The sequence below is a fragment of the Diabrotica virgifera genome, chromosome 1, assembly GCF_917563875.1.
Source record: "Diabrotica virgifera virgifera chromosome 1, PGI_DIABVI_V3a".
Taxonomy (NCBI): Eukaryota; Metazoa; Arthropoda; class Insecta; order Coleoptera; family Chrysomelidae; genus Diabrotica; species Diabrotica virgifera.
In genome coordinates this window covers 91,215,678-91,235,761 of record NC_065443.1, presented here as the reverse complement: position 1 = coordinate 91,235,761, position 20,084 = coordinate 91,215,678, and the positions used below count along the sequence as shown (strand labels likewise).

The 20,084-nt window shown below is 34.8% G+C and overlaps 2 protein-coding genes across 2 annotated transcripts in view; one reads left to right on the top strand and one right to left on the bottom strand.

The window, feature by feature from the left end:
* Window positions 1–2,322: 2,322 nt before the first annotated feature.
* Window positions 2,323–7,284, bottom strand: LOC126879376 (uncharacterized). Its single transcript, XM_050642371.1, has 2 exons — window positions 6,859–7,284; window positions 2,323–6,297 (listed from the first exon to the last, which is right to left on the bottom strand). The coding sequence occupies exon 2, from the start codon at window positions 3,803–3,805 to the stop codon at window positions 2,408–2,410; it is 1,398 nt and encodes a 465-aa protein (XP_050498328.1). The 5' UTR covers window positions 3,806–6,297; window positions 6,859–7,284; the 3' UTR covers window positions 2,323–2,407.
* Window positions 7,285–11,848: 4,564 nt separating this feature from the next.
* LOC114333100 (synaptotagmin-12) overlaps window positions 11,849–20,084 on the top strand; it is a 175,515-nt gene continuing 167,279 nt past the window's right edge. Inside the window, exon 1 of the mRNA XM_028282931.2 lies at window positions 11,849–12,066. Coding sequence (XP_028138732.2) covers window positions 12,058–12,066 — 9 coding nt within the window. The 5' untranslated portion in view covers window positions 11,849–12,057. The remainder of the gene's footprint in view (window positions 12,067–20,084) is intronic.

Here is a 20,084-nt window from a genome sequence, read left to right as displayed (position 1 = left end):
TGTGGTAGGTTACTTGGTTTACAAGTAGCACAAACCATGCATTTAGAAATGTACCTTTTTATAGACTTCCGCATTCCAGGCCAATAATATAATTCGGCAATACGGTGATAAGTCTTATAAAAACCAAAATGACCCGCCGTAACTTCATCATGAAACATATGCAGAATATTTTCCCTATTTGGCGTAGGTACAACTATTTTCCACTCCGACATATTGGATAAGGACTCTATCGGACTTAAGATGTGTTTGTACAGAATATTATTCTCTACCTTAAAATCAGGATATTTTTGTGGGTCTTGAGTGACCCTATCAATCATATTCTGATACCACATATCAGGACTTAAAGAGGACAGATCTAGGACATTAATATCATGGACACGTGAAAGAGCATCTGCGACCACTACCCCGTTTGCCTTTCTATGGACAATCTTATATGAATAGGCAGCCAGTTTGCATATCCATCGAGAAAGCCTCTGTGAAGGGTTTTTCATACTATGAAGCCATACTAAGGAACTATGATCAGTAATTATAGTGAAATTACGACCTTCCAGATAATAACGAAAAGCTTCTAACCCATGGATGATAGCTAAGAGTTCTTTCTCCGTAGTTGAATAGTTTTTCTGGGCCTTGTTCAACTTCTTACTAGTGTACGCTATGGGGTGTTCGGAGCCATCTTTCAACTGAAATAATACGCCTCCAGAAGCTGTATTAGAGCAATCTGTCATTAGATAAAAATGCTCATCAAAATTAGGTGACATCATAACCGGAGCGCTCGTTAAAGCATCTTTAACGCGCCTAAAAGCTTCGTCAGCCTCAGGAGTCCAAGTAATGGTCTGTCCCTTTTTCCTGTTCTTCAAAAGATCAGTAAGAGGTGACAACAAAGTAGAGTAGGACGGTACAAATCGCCGATAATAGCCACACATTCCCAATATCCTACGGACTTGGGTGGTGGTCTTTGGTATAGGAAAATTTTTGATAGCAACTATTTTCTCAGGATCAGTCCTCAGCCCCTGGTTATCCACAACATAACCCAAGAACTTAAGACTAGGGCGACAAAACTGACATTTATCCAGATTGACCGTTAGATTAGCTTCCTTAAGACGTAAAAATAACTTATCTAAAATTTCCATATGAAGGGAAAAATCAGGAGTGACAACCAAAATATCGTCTAAATAATAGAAAACATAGGGCTCTAACGGTGGACCAATGACTAAATCCATCAGACGACACATTGTCTGAGGAGCAGAAACAAGACCGAAAGGCATGGTGACAAACTGGAATAATCCTTTACCACTGACAGCAAAAGCAGTATACTTCTTGCTCTCTTCACTCAGTGGGATCTGTAGGAAGGCCTTAGACAAATCAATAGAAGAGATGTATTTGGCATTCTGAAGTTTGCTCAAAATCACATCTATTCTGGGGATAGGATAAGCATCCCTGTTAGTTGTGATACTGTTTAGTTTTCGACCGTCAAAGCAGATCCTGAAGGATCCATCCTTCTTCTTCGTTAACCAGAGCGGAGAACAGTAGGACGATGTTGAAGGTTCTATGATATTTAAAGCAAGCATCGAATCTACTTCCTTTTCTAAGTCTGCCTGCCAGGCTTGAGGTATGGGGTACTGATATAATCTGAAAGGAGTGGGATTTCCCACTTCGATAGTGTGAGAGATTAACGACGTACGACCTAGTTTGTCTTTTGAAGAAAGAGTAGTAAATTTAGAGATCATACTCTCTAATTGCCTTTGTTCAGAGCTTGATAAACTAGCAAAATCGTGAATAGCACTAAGGGTAGATAAATTAAATTCAGATATGGAAAAAGAAAAATCAGAACAACTTAAGGTACTATTGAAAGCATTGAAAAAGTCCATACCTAAAATTATAGAATTCTGCACGGAAGGAATAACATAAAATGTAATTTCCCTACATAAATCTGCCACTGTGATTTTAATTTGGAGTTTGCCCGTAATGGACTGAACTGTACCATCTGCAGTAGATACTTGCAAAGATGAAATGGGCATAATGGGAATACTAGAATTTTTCAATAAATTTAACGAATGTGCCCCTATCAATGAAATATTAGAGCCACTATCTAACAAAGCTAAACACGATTGTCCTAAAATTTGAATAGGAAGATATGGCCTATTATCATTTTGTTTCCTAACTAATAACGAATTAATATCTAGATCTAAAGTATTTGGTTGTCTACAACCGTTATATGGAACTAACCCAGACGTATCATCATCATTAACAAAACTAGAATCTAATATAGATAATGGAACCACATTACTATCACAATTATTATTGTTACGTTGAACACTACCAATCAAAGAAGCGTTTGTAAATGACCATCTGTGATCATTTGAATCAAGCGAATCTAACGTATTATCTATAGAAATAAATTTCTGGTTTAATTTTGTTTTGTGGTGTGTGCTGCTTTCTTGAACGACACCCCTTTCCCTTTTCGTGAAGATGGGTTTGGGTTGCTGGATGTGCTTGGTCCAGCAGTTTCGTTTGACGATGGGGTTTGATTCCCTGATTGGATGTTGGACGGAGAAACGTTCAGGGGACGGACCTCCGACGTGTCGTTTCCCGAACACTTAGAACAGTTTCTTTTAAGGGTGTTCTCTCGGCCACAACCATGGCAGAAAATACGATTTTGAGGAATCCCACAATTGTAAAATGGGTGACCAGGCTGATCCCAATTCCAGCAGACAAGAGAACTAACAACCGAAACATTATGTTCATGACCCTTATTTAGCCAAGAACGTTGCCTAAAGGAAGTTGGCTGAGAAGAAGAGTTAGAAGAGGATCGAGATGTGGATGGAGGTTGAGAAGACCAGGATAACGTTTCCTCCAAACGTTTGCATTTTATAGTAAGGTCATCAATGTTCTGAATGTCCATAAGAGCTAATTGTTGATGATAAAAGGGCAATAGACATTTAAGGATGATTTTAATTTTAGCTAAATCTGACAAAGGAGTGTCTAAACGACTACACATACCTAATATAGTATTAATAAACATAGTAACAGATTCCCCAGGTTTCTGCTTATGATTCTTAATTTGATCTAATAAATCATCCTGGAATGAATACGGAAGAAAATCCGACTTCAACTTTTTAATCAGATCAGACCAACAAGAAAAATTACCCCTGTTATTCATAAACCATGTAAAAGCGGTCCCGGTGAACAACTCAGCAGAAGCAGCAAACAAATCCTCTTCCGAAACACCTCTAGATATTCGAAGACATTCAACCCTTTCTAAAAATGACATCACATCAGTGTGCTGTTTTTCACCTGAAAATGAAATACCCCATTTGTGTACTTGAACAGGTTTGGAGTACGTAAAGCTAGGTACATTGACTGAAGCATTAGGAGTAGAGGTAGCAATGGGGTTAACTCTAGAATCAAGTTCACCCTCTAGTGTTAATATTTTAAGAGAAACAGACCTCTTGAACGGTTCCTGTTCTTCAGAAGGACAGTGTAGCAAGTGTACACGGGCAGAAATATGGCCTAGACGAGATGTTAATCGCGCATACTCTGTATCCTTTACAGTTCCCCTAAACTTTTCGATTTTTTTAGACAAGCTGTCCAATGTTTCAGTGATTCCTTTTTGTTGTTCCTCAAAAGGAAGGGATACAGCTGAAATTTGGAGAAAACTTCTATTGCCAGCTTCTTGTTTCAAAGCACCTCTCAAAAGATTGCGTTTTTTATCGACAGTTGTCGACTCCTCTGGCATTATGTCCCGAATCTTTAATTCATAATCCAATTCATCCACCAGAAGATGTTCAGCTTTAAAAGCACACATGATGAGAGCAAAGTTATTGACAAATAGTCCAAAGAACAGAAATATGAAAAATATGAAAATATGAAAGTTTGCACGCAAAATATATATAATATAAACCGAGAAAATATCAGCAACACACCAACAAAATCAAAATAGCCAGCAAAAAAAAAAAATATATATATAATGCAGTATATAATCTAATAAATAAGATCAAATAAATATATAAGATCAAATAAATGGATAAATAATCCAATAAATATTGTATACTCAAGTAAACCTACTACCTAAATACTGGAAGTAAATTTTTTTATTTATATGTAACTTACCACCACTCTAGAAAAAATATATATCTATAATAATAATAATAATAATCAACACTTAGTTGTACCTCCAACTATACCACTATTGACTGAAGAAATAAAATTGTTATATGAATTATATTATTAATAGCAATATTAAATATAAGTTCCCAATAAAAATTCAAAATCTAACCCAGAATGTAAGCTGCACAAACATATACTATAATGAGGTCCCAAAATATAAACAAAAATCAAAACAGCGTTTAAGAATACCTGATATGTATCAGAAATTAAAAATAAAATAAATAAGTAACAATATGTGTATAGGATACCAAACGGAAATAACAAAGAGATTTCAGATAAAAGAGAAGAATTGACCTAAATGAATACTGTCTCAGACCAAAAATAAAGCCACCACGTTGGAAAGCCGATGTAACAACTAGCTGATGATTTTCTGTTGGAGTGAATGAAAAGGGAGTGGTAAACTCCAACAGAAGTAGTAAAAAGAAGAAGATCTACTTAATGTAGCCAAAGGACAAAAATGTGTGGCTTCTCCGTTGAAGAAGCCGGAGTAACTAAAATACAACTTTGTAGTAGTATTTGTATGGAAGGATGCCAAGACAAAGAATATCGAATTGATACAGGACTAGAGATGAGAAATCATTAATAGATAGATATAACTTGAATGGCTAGCTAAATATGTATGAGAAGGGCCACTTGACACTCAAGGAAGGATTCGGCCAATTTGCACGGCTATTTTTGGCCAGACAATAGATTAAAGGAAGTGACAATGATGGCTCGAAAAGAAGATATGAAGATAATGTTCAGAAAATAGATAGAGTAAATATAATAATATACTGAAAATAGAATGAAATTTTGGGCGCCAGAAGAAGGATAACTAGGTTAACGCTCTTCCAGGTATTCTACGCTGCTATAGAGTATGTTAAATTTGTAGTACAAGTATGTGAAAAGTTATTAAAGATTATTAAATTATAAAATATACTACTAAAAATAAAGGAGTAATAAGAAAAAAAAATCACAATAAATGTATATTTATTGAATGTAACTACTAGATCTTTTTAACAATCTCTGAGTTAGGACAAGTAACTAGTGTGTAACTCTAACATGACAGGAAAAAGTGATACTAGTGAAAGTCAATTACAAAATCATCATACAACTATGATCTAAGAATACTCTTTATAAGGTTAGAAAAACTGACTACGGGTACCTCTAATACAGGAAGTACAACTTACAACTAGGTTAGTAGAACCCTCACCAAATAATAATTGTACGTTTATAATACGTACACCTTAATTAAATACTACCTGATACTATATATAACATATAAATACCTCACTGTGAGTGGGACAGGCACAAGCCTTATTGAATAAATAAACCTACGAGTGGATACACAGATCCTTTTCCTAACTCGTGGTTTATAATAGTAATAATAACAAGTGAAACCAAAAACTAATCTGAGGGATTAGAATCCAGAAGTTCATATGAATTTAATAAATTAAAGTTAAAGTTAAATAAAGTTAATAAGTTAAAGTTAAGTAAAGTTAATAAGTTCAAGTTAAATAAAGTTAATAATTACAATTTTGACTAATATGTGAAGTTAATTTTTAAAAATTTAATTAAACATATACTAAAATAATGGAATGAGTTTAAATAATTATACAAAAGTGGAACACAGCCTAAAAATAATCAAGATAAGAGTACCGACTACTATTATCAGGGAAAATATCTGAGCTCAGAAATTTATACCTTTATAGATTGCAGAGTGTTGGGGAACGCTATCAATTAAATATTATGTTGTAAAGAAAAAAAAACCTATAAAAAATATAAAGCAGGAAAAATGTGTGTGCAATTGAACTATAAAAAAAAAATGTACTAAATATCACAAAACCAGTCTGTCTTTAATAAGAGCACAGTAAATGTTCCCAAACAAACCACTCTTTCCTAATCTTGAAGTTGATGTAATGAGCACCCAAGGGTGCTAACTCTCGCTAGCAGCTGTCCTGCTGGAGGTACAGGAGAGGAAGACTGGTAGAAAGCAGCTGAAGGTACTCAAAACTGTTGGAAAGCAGCGGGAGGTACTCAAAAAAAAGAAAATGTGGAAATAATCCAGGCTGGTCGCCTATTGATTGTTTCTCTCTGTGTGGTCTGGCCTTGGTGTTGTTGTAGGGTGGCTTTAAGATTTCATGGTAGGTGCTAAAAAAAACACAGTGTGGTGTTACTACCAATCTACCAATGTCAAAAAAAAGAAGCAAGAGATACGAGGAGGTGTTTTTATTCCTATGGGAATAAGAAGAAATAGGTCATTAAGTCCAAAAACTTGAATGACTAGACAGCTTGACCTTTTATCAGGTTGCTATCAGATGACCTTGGTCAAATAACACAAGTAATTTCCAATTGAAATACAAAATATAATTACTGTGAAAGAATATTTTATTATAATATATACACCGGTATATAGATATATTATACAAGGATGAAATATAGTAAGACTAAGCGATGGATACTTATTTGATCATCGTTCAAAAGATAGGAGTTCTGTAGACTTGAAAGGAATATAAAAAATGGAGTTTAAATTAGCTCTATTTTCCAACTGGAAGCACAAATTAACAACGAATATTGAATTATCTCTAGATGAGTTTGATCCATGAAAATAAAACATAAAAACCATGAAAATAGACTATGTGAAACTTAGTTAGCAAATGTCAAGGACTTCCAAAATGGCTGAATAAAATACTTAATAAAATGTGTATTTACCGGGGTAGAACTCATTGGATATAGTATGCTCTAAAATTCTTCAAATCCACTGCTGCTGGATAACTTCACTATACTTTTATTGTAATATTTAATCAATTTGGAACTGAGAATTAGAGGTGAATAATTGAGTCTAATGACCCCGCACACTACGATTCAGACCGAACACTCGAGAAACAATGGCAATCCAAGGCTCACGTTCACAGCTGAATCCTTCGTACCCCTCTACTAAGCATTGGCTGTCAAAGTGGGGAAACCAATGTTGCCACGTTTTAAATGTGACGTCATCAAGCATTTAAATATTCTGAGATGGGTTTAAGTTCTATTTGAATAAACATTGAAAGAAAATAATTCTGAAAATAATTAAATAATATTTTGGATAGTTAAATAATATCTTCCCATCAATAATCGATTCTATAAGGGGCGGAACGTCACAAGGTAACTGCGGGTTGTAAAGCAGCTTTTGGAATTCTCTAAGCAGAGCATGCTGACGACGAAGGTTAGGTGGAGGTATGTGGCTCAGTAGTGGAAGCCACTCCACAAGTATAGACTTGATCGTTCCAGAAATGAGACGCATGGCGACATTGAGCTGAGTATCTATAATTTTTGTGTGAACGCTGTTCAGCCAAACAGGGGAGCAGTATTCAGCTGCGGAGTATACGAGTCCAAGGGCTGAACACCGAAGTGTACTTGCTGTTGAGCCCCATGTAGTCCCGCAAAGCTTCTGTATGATGTTGTTACGGGTTCTCAGCTTTGCTGCGGTGTTCTCAAGATGTTTCTTAAAGGAGAGTGTTCTGTCCAGGGTGACGCCGAGGTACTTGGGATTATAGTTGTGCGTGAGCAGTTGGTTATCAATGTACACTTTAAGTTTTGTGTGGGCCATATTGTTGTTCAGGTGAAAACAGCTAACCTCGGTTTTTTTGGGGTTAGGTTTAAGTCTCCATTGTTTAAAGTACTTAACCAGGCGTTCCAGATCTTCCGTTAGGATTGCCTCGGAGTTTTGTATTAAGGAGTTTTGAGTTGCAAGTGCCCAGTCGTCTGCATATCCAAATAAATTTTTTAGATCTGGTAGGGGGCATATCAGCTATATACATACTAAATAGCAGCGGTGCAAGTACGGAGCCCTGGGGGAGGCCGTTGTTAAGCGTTCTCTGTTTGCTCACTGTAGTTCCCATGGTTACACGAAAGTTTCTACTGCTCAGCATAGTATTTATGAGTCGGGCGGTTGCTTTGCAGAGGATTATTTTCAGGAGCTTATAGATGAGGCCATCTTTCCAAACCGTGTCATATGCAGCCGATAAATCGATGAATGCCACAGACGTCTTCAGTTTTCTTTGGTAACCTGCCTCTATGTAGGTAGTTATAGAGAGCACTTGGTCAGTGGTGCTTCGTTGAGGCCTGAATCCTGCTTGTTCAATTGGTATTTTTTGAAGTAGCTTTGGGCCGATTCTGTTCAGGACCAGTCTTTCGAGGACCTTGTAAGCTGAACTGAGTAAAGCGATGGGGCGGTAACTCGCTGGGTTGTCTGTTGGTTTTCCAGGTTTTAGAATGGCTATGATTTTTGTTTGTTTAAAGATGTTTGGTAGGTTACCTGTTTTGAGTATATCTGTATAGAATTTAGACAACCAGGTTTTTGCAAATTTCCCACAATGGATCAGGAATTCGGGAGGTATACCATCTGTACCAGGAGCTTTGTTAGGTTTAATGTCTTTGATGGCGTTTGAGACTTCTTCTGGAGTGAACGGTGCGGAGTACTCTGTATCTGATGGACAGGCAGCTTTTAGATGTTTAAGCTCCCTTTTTATAGTAGTGGTAAACTTTTTATCACATGCTCCTCTGGAGGTGGCAACTATATGTGATGCAATTTTATTAGGGTTGAAGTCGTGGAAGTCGTCGAAGCAAAATTATTTATCAAGCCATTAATTTTTTGTAATTTTAAAACGTTCAACTTCGTCGATTTCAATGAGAGTGTCTCTTTCGTTATCAGCTAATACTGACCTTCAATTAGTTTCTTCTACTTTTATAAATACCATGCTGGTGCCTTTCTGGCTCATTTTTATATTCTTCGCCAAGTAGGTAGCAGCGAGCGCTACAGACCTAATTGGTAAGTTGTTTTTGGGTTTTATCATTTACTTTTCCAATAATATTTTTTGTTAATTGACTAACTCGAATTTGCAGAATATATTTATATTTTTACCTATTTGTATAGTAAATTTGATTCATCCAATAAGAAAATAATTTTGGGGTATTTATTTACTTATTTTCCGTGAAAATTCATTAGCATCAGTAGTTGTGTTAAATATCAATTATTTTCAAGTTTAATTTATTAAGTTAATTTTATAGAAATATGTGGGATTAAATTAATTTATTTTTGTTCATTTATTTTATTGTTATTTTTTAATCGGGGTGTTCACATTAAAACATTTGGGGTCTACTGTTTGGTTTAAAAGTCACTTCTAAGATTTCCTGTGCTGCTGGTGGGGAATATTGGGGTTTTGTTGACTTGGGTGGTACGGGCCCTTCATAAATTTATGCTGCGGGTTGTTTACATCTTGTTTTCTCTTCTAGGCACCCAGGAGAAGGGCGTGGCCCTAGCTTTTACACCATCTGTTTTGGCCCAGAGGATATAATGCCCCCCAGAAAGTAAATCACGTAAATGGTAAATAGCAGCTCCTCAAGACCCATGGGTTCGACGAACATTTAGACAACTCCGGAGGCAACAACCGATCCACCAGTACATCAGACCAGTACATCAAAACCTGACGCCTCCCGAAGAAGATCATGAGGTGTGGATAACCTAGGACAGCACCGGAAGAAGCCTTCACACCACAAGTTAAGTCTTCCTTAGAATCTTATATTTGCCTGTCAGCAGAGACAGTTTTTTTACATAAATTAACTTCATAATAGCTTCAAAATGATGTAGATCCTAAATTATAACCAAAGAAATGAGAAAATAAAGCATTTATACCGAAATTCATTCCTTTTTACTGATAGTGTACCGTATGCCTGGAGAATGCAGAGGAGTAGGATATAAGGACCCACATAAAGTCTCATGCTCGCCGTGTTGGTGTTGGTGATGTTATGTCGAATTTGTTTCTTGGTCCAATGTTGGCATTTTGAGATGAATTCGATATATCATTGTCAATATGAACACGACAAAATTGGCACCCAACCCACATATTTCTATAAAATTAACGTAATAAATTAAACTTGAAAATAATTGATATTTAACACAACTGCTGATGCTAATTAATTAGCATTCACGGAAAATAAGTAAATAAATACCCCAAAATTATTTTCTTATTGGATGAATCAAATTTAGAATACAAATAGGTAAAATTTAAATATATTCTGCAAATTCGAGTTAGTCAATTAACAAAAAATATTATCGGAAAAGTAAATGATAAAACCCAAAAACAACTTACCAATTAGGTCTGTAGCGCTCGCTGCTACCTACTTGGCGAAGAATATAAAAATGAGCCAGAAAGGCACCAGCATGGTATTTATAAAAGTAGAAGAAACTAATTGAAGGTCAGTATTAGCTGATAACGAAAGAGACACTCTCATTGAAATCGACGAAGTTGAACGTTTTAAAATTACAAAAAATTAATGGCTTGATAAATAATTTTGCTTCGAAATAAAATAGTTAGAAAGAACGAAAACTGGGAATAATTAAACTGTTTAAAATGAAAATGACAATAATATTTTCTCAATAAATATTGTTCGAGATGATGGAAATAATTTTTCTAATTTAAATCAGGCATCACTAATTTCATTATAGAATTGAAAATGTATATACAGGGTGCACGAAAAGAATATAAATGGACCGACTAATAAATATTTGCTAAAAATGAAAATCAACAGCTACCTGAGAGGACCCCTAAATGCAGAGTGGGTCTTATTAAAAGGAATCCTATAAAGTAGCGGTTTTGCACACTACACGTATTTGTGGACAACCTAAAAGACCTACAAGTCCTTATGAACAAAATCAAGTATTACAATCAACAATATGGACTCAACATAAACGTAAAGAAGACAAAGCTTATGATAATTATCAAGAAAAAGATAACAGGAGATCAACTCTACTTAACCAAACCCCTGTAGAAAGAGTGACGAACTACAACTACCTCGGCGTGTAATAAATGAAGAATGGACCAACAACCAAGAGATAAGAGCGCGCATTGGAAAAGCTAGATCAACCTTCAACCGTATGGGGACTTTTTCAAGAGCCACAACCTTTCGCTTAGCATAAAAGTAAGAACGCTGTGATGCTACGTCTTCTCTGTTCTTTTTAATGGCGTTGAATCGTGGACCTTGAATGAAGACATGTGTAAAAGATAAGAAGCATTTGAAATGTGATTATATCCGAGAATTCTGAAAATCAAGTAGACTGACCTGGTCACAGATGAGGAGATCCTCAGAAGAATAAAGAAGAAGAGAGAGGTACTGACCACCAACAAATCTCGAAAGTAAGAATACTTGGGACACATGCGAAATTAATTCAGATATTCCCTCCTACAAGCCATCGTGCAAGGAAAGATATTTGGAAAGCAAGGTCCAGGAAGATGAAAAACATCCTGGTTGAAGAACGTAATAACCTAGTTCAACACAACAACGTGTGCAGCTTTTTCGCGCTGCTGCAGATAAAATAAAGATTGCCATAAGTATTGCCAATATTCGTCACGGATAGGCACATCGAAAAAAAGAACTTTTAAAACAAAAATTTAAGCTTAATTTTTATCTTTTCAAAATTATTTTTCGGGGTATTCGCAGATAATAAAAATTTCTATGTGCATTAAGCCTTCAAACATGCCATTTGGCAGCACATAATTTCCTGGGCTGTGTACGATCGCAGGTAAAAATCTAAACCCTTTATTCAACCAGAATGTCTTTCATTCAGTTCCGTTGGCGCAGAATCTATAGAGTTCTCGAGTAAAACTCCCAAAACTCCCGAAGCACGGCGTCCTGTCAGTAACTTCCAAACTCGCGACGGGGCACTCACGATGTAACTTTGGCGTTTGAATTGTCACAATTTTTGCTTTGCACGCACACCAAGGAATATTTCTGGTTTTTTTGAAGTTTTTTTTGACTTTCATAGGTTGCAGAACTCGATTCATTTACAGGACATTATGCTTTAATCATTACGGTTTTGTGGAGCGTGTGATATGGAATATTAATAACCTTGAATTTATGTGAAATGACATGTCAAAGGTAACTGTTTGTTTTGATGATTTCCCACTGCAATTTTCTTTGCTTTCTTTACTTCTGTAATAAATTTGACTTATGTATTATTGTGATTTATAAATGTTATTTATATTCACAAAACAAAAAAATCTTAATCAACTATATTAATCTGAAATCAGCTGATTACGAACCTTTTATTAAAATGAATACACAAATGAATACCATTCACCATTTTGTTACAATGAAGAAATTCCCCACATCAATCAAATATTTTATTGTTTGAGTAATAACAACAAAAATTTTCTGTATTGGATTATTTATAAAAGGCCATTTAGTAATCAAAAATATAGCAAATTCCAAAGCTACAGGGTTGTGTTATAACAAATCTTCAGGAATTTTTACTTCGAATAAAATATCATAATAATTTTAAATCTTTTCAAATCCTATAGGCCTGGATCCCGCGTACCAAGAAAAGTTGATTAATAACAAGCTGAAAATTTGTTAATAGCTTAACGGTGTGTAGTCGGACAAACTTTGATGTACGGGAACACTGGAACAGGGGAAGACTTAATTGTGGAACAGGTTAAAAATTTGGAACGCCAGATTACGAAAACGTCCCATGTATTTTATCGGACAGAACTTCCAACTGATTTGTTACCCTTCCATTATACCCTCATGCAACAATCAGATTGCTATTTATTAATAACGTTAATAATTTTTGTTTAATTAAATTGTGGCTAATTTCCATTCCTATGTCGTCTGCGAATCGTAGGTAGGAGAGCCTTTCGCCGTCGAAATTTATTCGTTTGGCATACGACTATCAATACGCAAAACTACCATACGATATTATTATTACTGTTGTACGAATATTACACAAAAATGCTATACGATATTTTTATTTTGCGAGCATTTGGATATTAATACAGGGTGTATCAAAAATACAGTCCATAAATTAAATCACATATTCTGGGACCAAAAATAGTTCGACTGAACCTAACTTAACTTAGTACAAATATGCAGACAAAAAAAGTTACAGCCCTTTGAAGTTACAAAATGAAAATCGATTTTTTCCGATATATCGAAAACTATTACAGATTATTTAATGAAAATGGACATGTGGTATTATTATGGCATGAATATCCTAAAAAGAAATTATATTGAAATTTGTGCAGCCCATAAAAATTTTATCGGGGTTTGGTTCCCTTAAATCCCCCAAACTTTTATTTACGTCCCAATTAAATTATTTTTGTAGTACCATTAGTTAAACACAATGTTTTTAAAATTTTTTTGCCTCTTAGTACTTTTTCGATAAACCAGTTTTAATAGACATGCGGCTTCTTTTTTAATATGTTTACATAAAAATTTTATGGGGGTTTTGTGCCTTTAAACCCTCCAAATGTTTGTGTACGTTCCAATTAAACTATTATTTCTGTACCATTAGTTTAACACAGTGCTTTTAAAACTTTTTTGCCTCGTAGTATTTTTCAGGTAAGGCACCTTTTATCGAGATGTGGCTTCTTTTTTAATATGGTTCAAAGTATACCTCAAACTGTAATTTATAAATAAATTTTCATATTATTACCAAGTCTCTAAAAGCGTACTTAACATTACACAAATATGTGGTGGATTTGACAAAATATTCAAAATATCTCAAACAAAACTAACTTTTCGAAAAAGTACTAAGAGGCAAAAAAGTTTTAAAAACATTGTGTTTAACTAATTGTGCCACAATGATAATTTAATTGGAACGTACACAGAAGTTTGGGGGGTTTAAGGGAACAAAACCCCCATAAAATTTTTATGGGGTACACAAATTTCACTACAATTTTTTTTTAGATGCTCCTATCATAAGAATGTCACATGTCCGTTTTAAATAAGAAACCTCAAACAGTGTTCGATCTATTGAAAAAAATCGATTTTTATTTCGTAATTTCAAAGGGCTGTAACTTTTTTTGGGTGCACATTTGTACTAAGGTAAATTAGGTTCAATCGAACTATTTTGGTCCCAGAATGTGTGATTTAATTTATGACCTGTATTTTTGTTACACCCTGTATATAAACTTACGTGCATAGAAATCGGCCCACCTAAAAATTGGGTCATTTTTGAAGTCTCTTATTTCCTAAACCTGTTGGCCGATTTAAGTGATTTTTTTAATATCTTATAGCCTTATTCTTCAGTAATATCGCTGTAATAATATTATTGTTAAAGAGGTAAGTGTTATTTTATACAGGGTATAACAATGATAGTGTGTTCTTTCCTCAAAGTTCAGAACACCCTGTGGAATATTCTAGCATATATAAAATATTGAAATTTAAACTCAACTGTAGCCTTAGGCTTTCTTAACATTTTGCTTTTTGATTTATTCTCTTATGTTAAATAATAAAAAGTTAGGTATTTTCACAACTAGCAACGTTCTTCTACAGGGTGTTTCTAAATAAGTGCGACAAACTTTAAGGGGTAATTCTGCATGAAAAAATAATGACAGTTAGGTTTATAATCATATGTTCGCATATGCTCCGTTTCAGAAATACGGGATGTTGAATTTTTTCGTACAATCTGACGATTTATTTATTGCTCCAAAATCGCATGAGATATACAAATGAAATTGGGTAGGTTTTAAGAGGTAATTATTGCGAATTTTTTGGCATACAGTTAAGAATTTTATATTCACGATTGGCGTGCATACGGGTAATATGACCTGGTAATATGACCCGTATGCACGCCAATGGTGAATATAAAATTCTTAATTGTATGTCAAATATGCGCAATAACTACCTCTTAAAACCCACCAAATTTAATTTACATATCTCAACCGGTTTTAGAGCAGTAAATAAATCGTCAGTTTGTAAAAAAAAATTCAACATCCCGTATCTCGAAAACGAAGTATTTGCGGACATATGTTTATAAATGAAACGGTAATTATTTTTCATGCAGAATTTCCCCTTAAAGTTTGTCGCACTTATTTTAAAACATCCTGTATTGATGAAGAACGTTGCTAGTTGTTAAAATACCTAACTTTTTTATTATTTAACATAAGCGAATGAATCAAAAAACAGAATGTTAAGAAAGCCTAACGCTAGAGTTGAGTTTTAATTTCAATATTTTATATACGCTAGAATATTCCACAGGGAAGCATATGCGAACATATGATTATAAACCTAACGGTCATTATTTTTTCATGCAGAATTACCCCTTAAAGTTTGTCGCACTTATTTAGAAACAACCTGTATTGATGAAGAACGTTGCTAGTTGTTAAAATACCTAACTTTTTTATTATCCAACATAAGCGAATAAATCAAAAAGCAGAATGTTAAGAAAGCCTAAGGCTACAGCTGAGTTTTAATTTCAATATTTTATATACGCTATAATATTCCACAGTGTGTTCCGAACTTTGAGGAAAAAACACACTATCATTGTTACACCCGGTATAAAATAACACTTACCTGTTTAGCAATAATATTATTACACCGATATTGTTGAAGAATAAGGCTATAACATATTAAAAAAATCACTTAAATCGGCCAACAACTTTAGGAAATACGAGACTTCAAAAATGACCAAATTTTTAGGTGGGCCGATTTCTATGCACGTAAGTTTATGTTACGGTTGAAGTGATAAATCCGGTCTGTATTAATAATTACCGGTAAATATTAATAGTAACCGTAGCGGCTGGTCAATGTGATTAGTAATGCCTTTATAATTAGATTTACCGGCTATTATTAATACTTTCTTAACAATTCTCGTTAATGTAATGAAAACGCATTCTGGGCTTCACTATTGTTTATGTGTGAAATTTGATAATAAAGTTTAACAGTTAAACAGAACTTATCAATAAAAAAACTCAACTAGACACCTTATAAGTAAAAACAAACTCAAACACACGTATTAGGCTTGAAGTTACTAGATTATAAGTACTTGTTTTTATAGGAAAGACTCTTGTGGCACTTAGAATTACAAAGAACGCTTAATGTTTGCATTTGCAGCGTTTTTAATTGCATTGGCCACTACAATTGTAGTGACGGAATCCTTGACTGGCTAAATTCGAATCTTTACGAACGCATTCACTAAGACTTATCTGAGTATCACGCGCTTCATTAACTGAAATAACTGTTTCCTTGCAGGTTGTAAATTCATTTCTTGCATGAAGTTGGTTTAAAATGCCATGCTTATTGCCTATCTTGTATAGCTTTTCATCTATAAAATAAATAATAATGGCAATCATGTTTCGGCTATCGGCCTTAGCACTATCAACTTCTGGAATTCACACTCTAACACTTTGACCTACTTTTTTAACAGGGAATCTATCATTATAATGCTTTAACATTCTGTAAGACTCGTTTACAATTGACTGTTTAGCAAGATCCTGAGTCTCGTGAATTGAAGTTTGGCCAATTGCAGTGCCTTCTTCTTCGTCTCCCTCATTTTCTTTAACGCCAATACTGGAATTGTCTTCCTCATTTACAGCAATTATCGCACACTCACTATGTTCGATTGGGCTGTTAGTGTTACCTGTATCTTCAATATTCGCTAACTGTGAACCGTCGGTTGTACTGTTGAGTTCTATATCACCACGGTGTTTTGCTCCATCATCAGCGTTATCAGAATGATCTGCTATTATAGCTTCTAAATCTTCTTCTGATTTCGGATAAAGTACCAGGAGGTAAGGATTGTTTTAGTCCTGCTTTAGCCTTATGTATTTAATACAGTAAATAGTGTATTACACAGTGGCCGACTACAGATTGACTAACACTGTGGTATGCGCTATGCGCCTTATTTAAGCTCTGGTATGTCGCAGTGACTAATAAACCTCCCTACACTCCGCAAGCTTCTACGCACTTAACGGTATTAAAATTAATCACATTTACCGTTCTAATCCAGAAATTATTAATAATTACCGATCAAATCTGGCATATTTATTACTTTCACCTAGCTATTCGGTTTGTATTAATAGTAACCGGTAATTATTAATAATTTCCAATTAATCAAAGTAGTCCATTGAAATGTTAAATTTTTAGGCCATACCTTGCATTTGTTAGAGGAGTCAATTTTTTTTTTAATATGTAGGGGGTCAGTAACAGCTTAAGTTCAACTTTTTGGGGTCGCCACCCTTGTCCCCCGGCCGCCATCTTGAAAAAGGGGTGTAAAGAGCTTTCGCGCTGTATCTGGTAAACTACCAACCCTATAGAAAATTTAATAACACAGAAAACGTAGCAAATTAAATTTTCTACAATTTTTTTATCACTGTTTATCGTCAAGTGACCAACAAAAATGATATAAACAAAAATAAGTGAATTTTTTTTAACAAATTTCCTTTTGGATGTTATAACTTTTTTAAGTTCATTTTACAATAAAATAACATTATTGCAATTTTATAGAGGGTTTTTAACGAACAATTTCCACTATAAAGTTGTTCAATTTTATTTATTTATCTAGGTTTTACAGCGCTTCAAACTTGACCAGATTCTCGAATGCCCATAGGGATGCAATAAAAACAAAACGTTAATTACGCTTAATTTTCTATTCATATATTTTTTTATTCATACAATTTATTATGATCTTAATATTCTTATGCTATGATTAAACTGGTTTTGACTCCTTTTCCCACCACCCATGAGGTAGAGTCTGCAGGAGCGTTCTTTTGTGTGGTATTCCCAGTGGGCCTAATCCACGGACAATTTCTAGACAAAATAATATTCAGCACACAGCTGAGCATTTGACGGCTGAATTTCGGCAACCGCACGCACTTCCACAGTTTTCTTTGCATCTTCAAAAGATTAATTTCGTAAGCTCGGGGGAGTTGGAGGCTTGGAAGTTTGGATTGGTATCCAATATTTCCCATGCCTTTTCCAGCCCCAATCTTTCGGATAACAATGTTTACCGAGCCATGACTGAATCTGGTGATTCACTCAAAGACAAGGAGTGAAAACGAACTGCATCTGATGTTGGAGGAAGTGAGGAGAGATTAAATGCTTTTTTTGTCACTGCCTTAGCGAATCGTTTTTATCTCAGGGTGTCCAGAGAATCGTCTTTATTTCCGCCATATAAAGAGAAAAGAGATGAAAGAACATTCGCCCAAAAACACTGAGTAAAGATGGCTCGACTCTCTCACTGACAAATAATGTTGTTCCACTAGCTAATTCAGGATGCTTTTGCAAAATTTTTATGAATGTTACTTTGCTTATGTTATACAGGCTGACGTTGTATCGCATCCTGAGAAGGCATAGAGAAACAGCAAATTCTCTGCAATTACGTCATCATATATAAAACTTGTAGGACAGTACAATTGTTCGGACATACGCCCTTTTGAAGGATTTAAAAAAAAATACACTTATATTGATTTCTCCCTAATACCAGAGCAAGACAATGATATCGATGTCTTTTGCTATGATTGTCACCGAATCATATGACCTTGATGCAGCAACGCACAACGGACGATGATAGCATCTGCATCAGATTCAGCTTGGTCGACACTAAAACCCGCCTCTGATAGAGCAGTCTTCAGAAGGCATATGAAGTTAGTTTTGTTCGTTTCATTACCAAGAAATGTTTCTTGCGATAATGTTGGTACGGTGCTCTTAGCAAACTGTACCTCTGCCGATTGCTGCTTTTTAATGCGATGCAAGCGCTCCCATGACTTTGTTCCTGCGATATCAGGATTTTTGGAATAGCCATCAAATACTATACTTGTAGACAATCCATAATGTTATTGCACATACCGAATATACTTATCGAGAATGTTGTCAAAAGAGGAATTTCTATCTCAAACCACTTTACGTATCAGAAAACCACCATCGATAACAAAGTGGCTTCTATGACTGTTATTACAGGGTCGTTCTATTGGTGTAAAGGCATTATACAAAGATGATTTGGTACCTTTTCTCATTCCATCCTCTGTGAATAATCCAATGGAAAAGGTGTAAAAATTTTTTAATAATAGCATAAGAATATTAGGGTCATAATAAATTGCATAAATAAAAATATATAGATAGAAAATTAAGCCTAACAGTTTGTTTTTATTGTATCTCTATGAGCATTCGAGAATCTGGTTAAGTTTGGAGAGCTGTGAAACCTAGATAAATAAATAATATTAAACAACTTTATACTGGAAATTGTTTGTTAGAAAACCCTTTACAATATTTCTATGATGTAATTTTATTTTAAAATGAACGAAAAAAAATTATAACTTTCAAAAGGAAACTTGTTACAAAATTTTCTCTTATTTTTGTTTATAACTTTTTTGTTGGTCACTTGACGATAAAAAGTAATACATATAAAATTGAAAAAAATTTAATTTGCTACATTTTATATGAAATTAAATTTTCTGTAGGGTAGTTAGTTTACGAAATACAGCGCGAAGGCCCTTTTCACCCCTTTTTCCAAGATGGCGGCCGGGGGACAAGGGTGGCGACCCCAAAAACTTGAACTTAGCTTCTACTGAGCCCCTACACATTAAAAAATAAAATTAACTCCTCTAACAAATGCAACCCTAAATGTAACATTTCAATGGACTATAGTTACCGTAACATATATAAATAGTAGTGCCTAAATAGAAGGAGGATGATTGTATAATTTTTATGTCACAAGCTTCGCCGGTGCTTAAAAATGTCGATTGATCAATCATTGTTATTGTTATCCTGGGTATTGTTTATAAATATGTCGGTTTACAAAACTCATTGCACAACGACACGCATTCCCCCGAGGAAATAGTTATAACTCTTTCATCAGTAACTTCTCATTATCATTCAAGCTTCGCTTGTCCACTGCCGTACAAAGATCTCCTTCATAATTTTCTATCTATTTAGATCTTGTTCCGCTTGAATCCAATTCCTATGGCAACGTCGAATTCCTATGGATCGTCAGTCAAACGTGTTGATGGACGACCTCTACTTCAGTAGGCATCACCTCTGGTCTCCATTCCACTATGCGCTTTGTTCATCTGTTATCTATCATTACCTCTAAAGCAATAGCCACTCTTAATCTTCGTCGTATTTGGCGGTTTGAGATCTTGTTTCGCAGTGAAACGCCCAACATAGCACGCTCTGTC

Excerpts from the sequence above, each read along its gene's own strand:
- LOC126879376 (XM_050642371.1), bottom strand. The coding sequence starts at position 3,805 with ATGTGTGCTTTTAAAGCTGAACATCTTCTGGTGGATGAATTGGATTAT.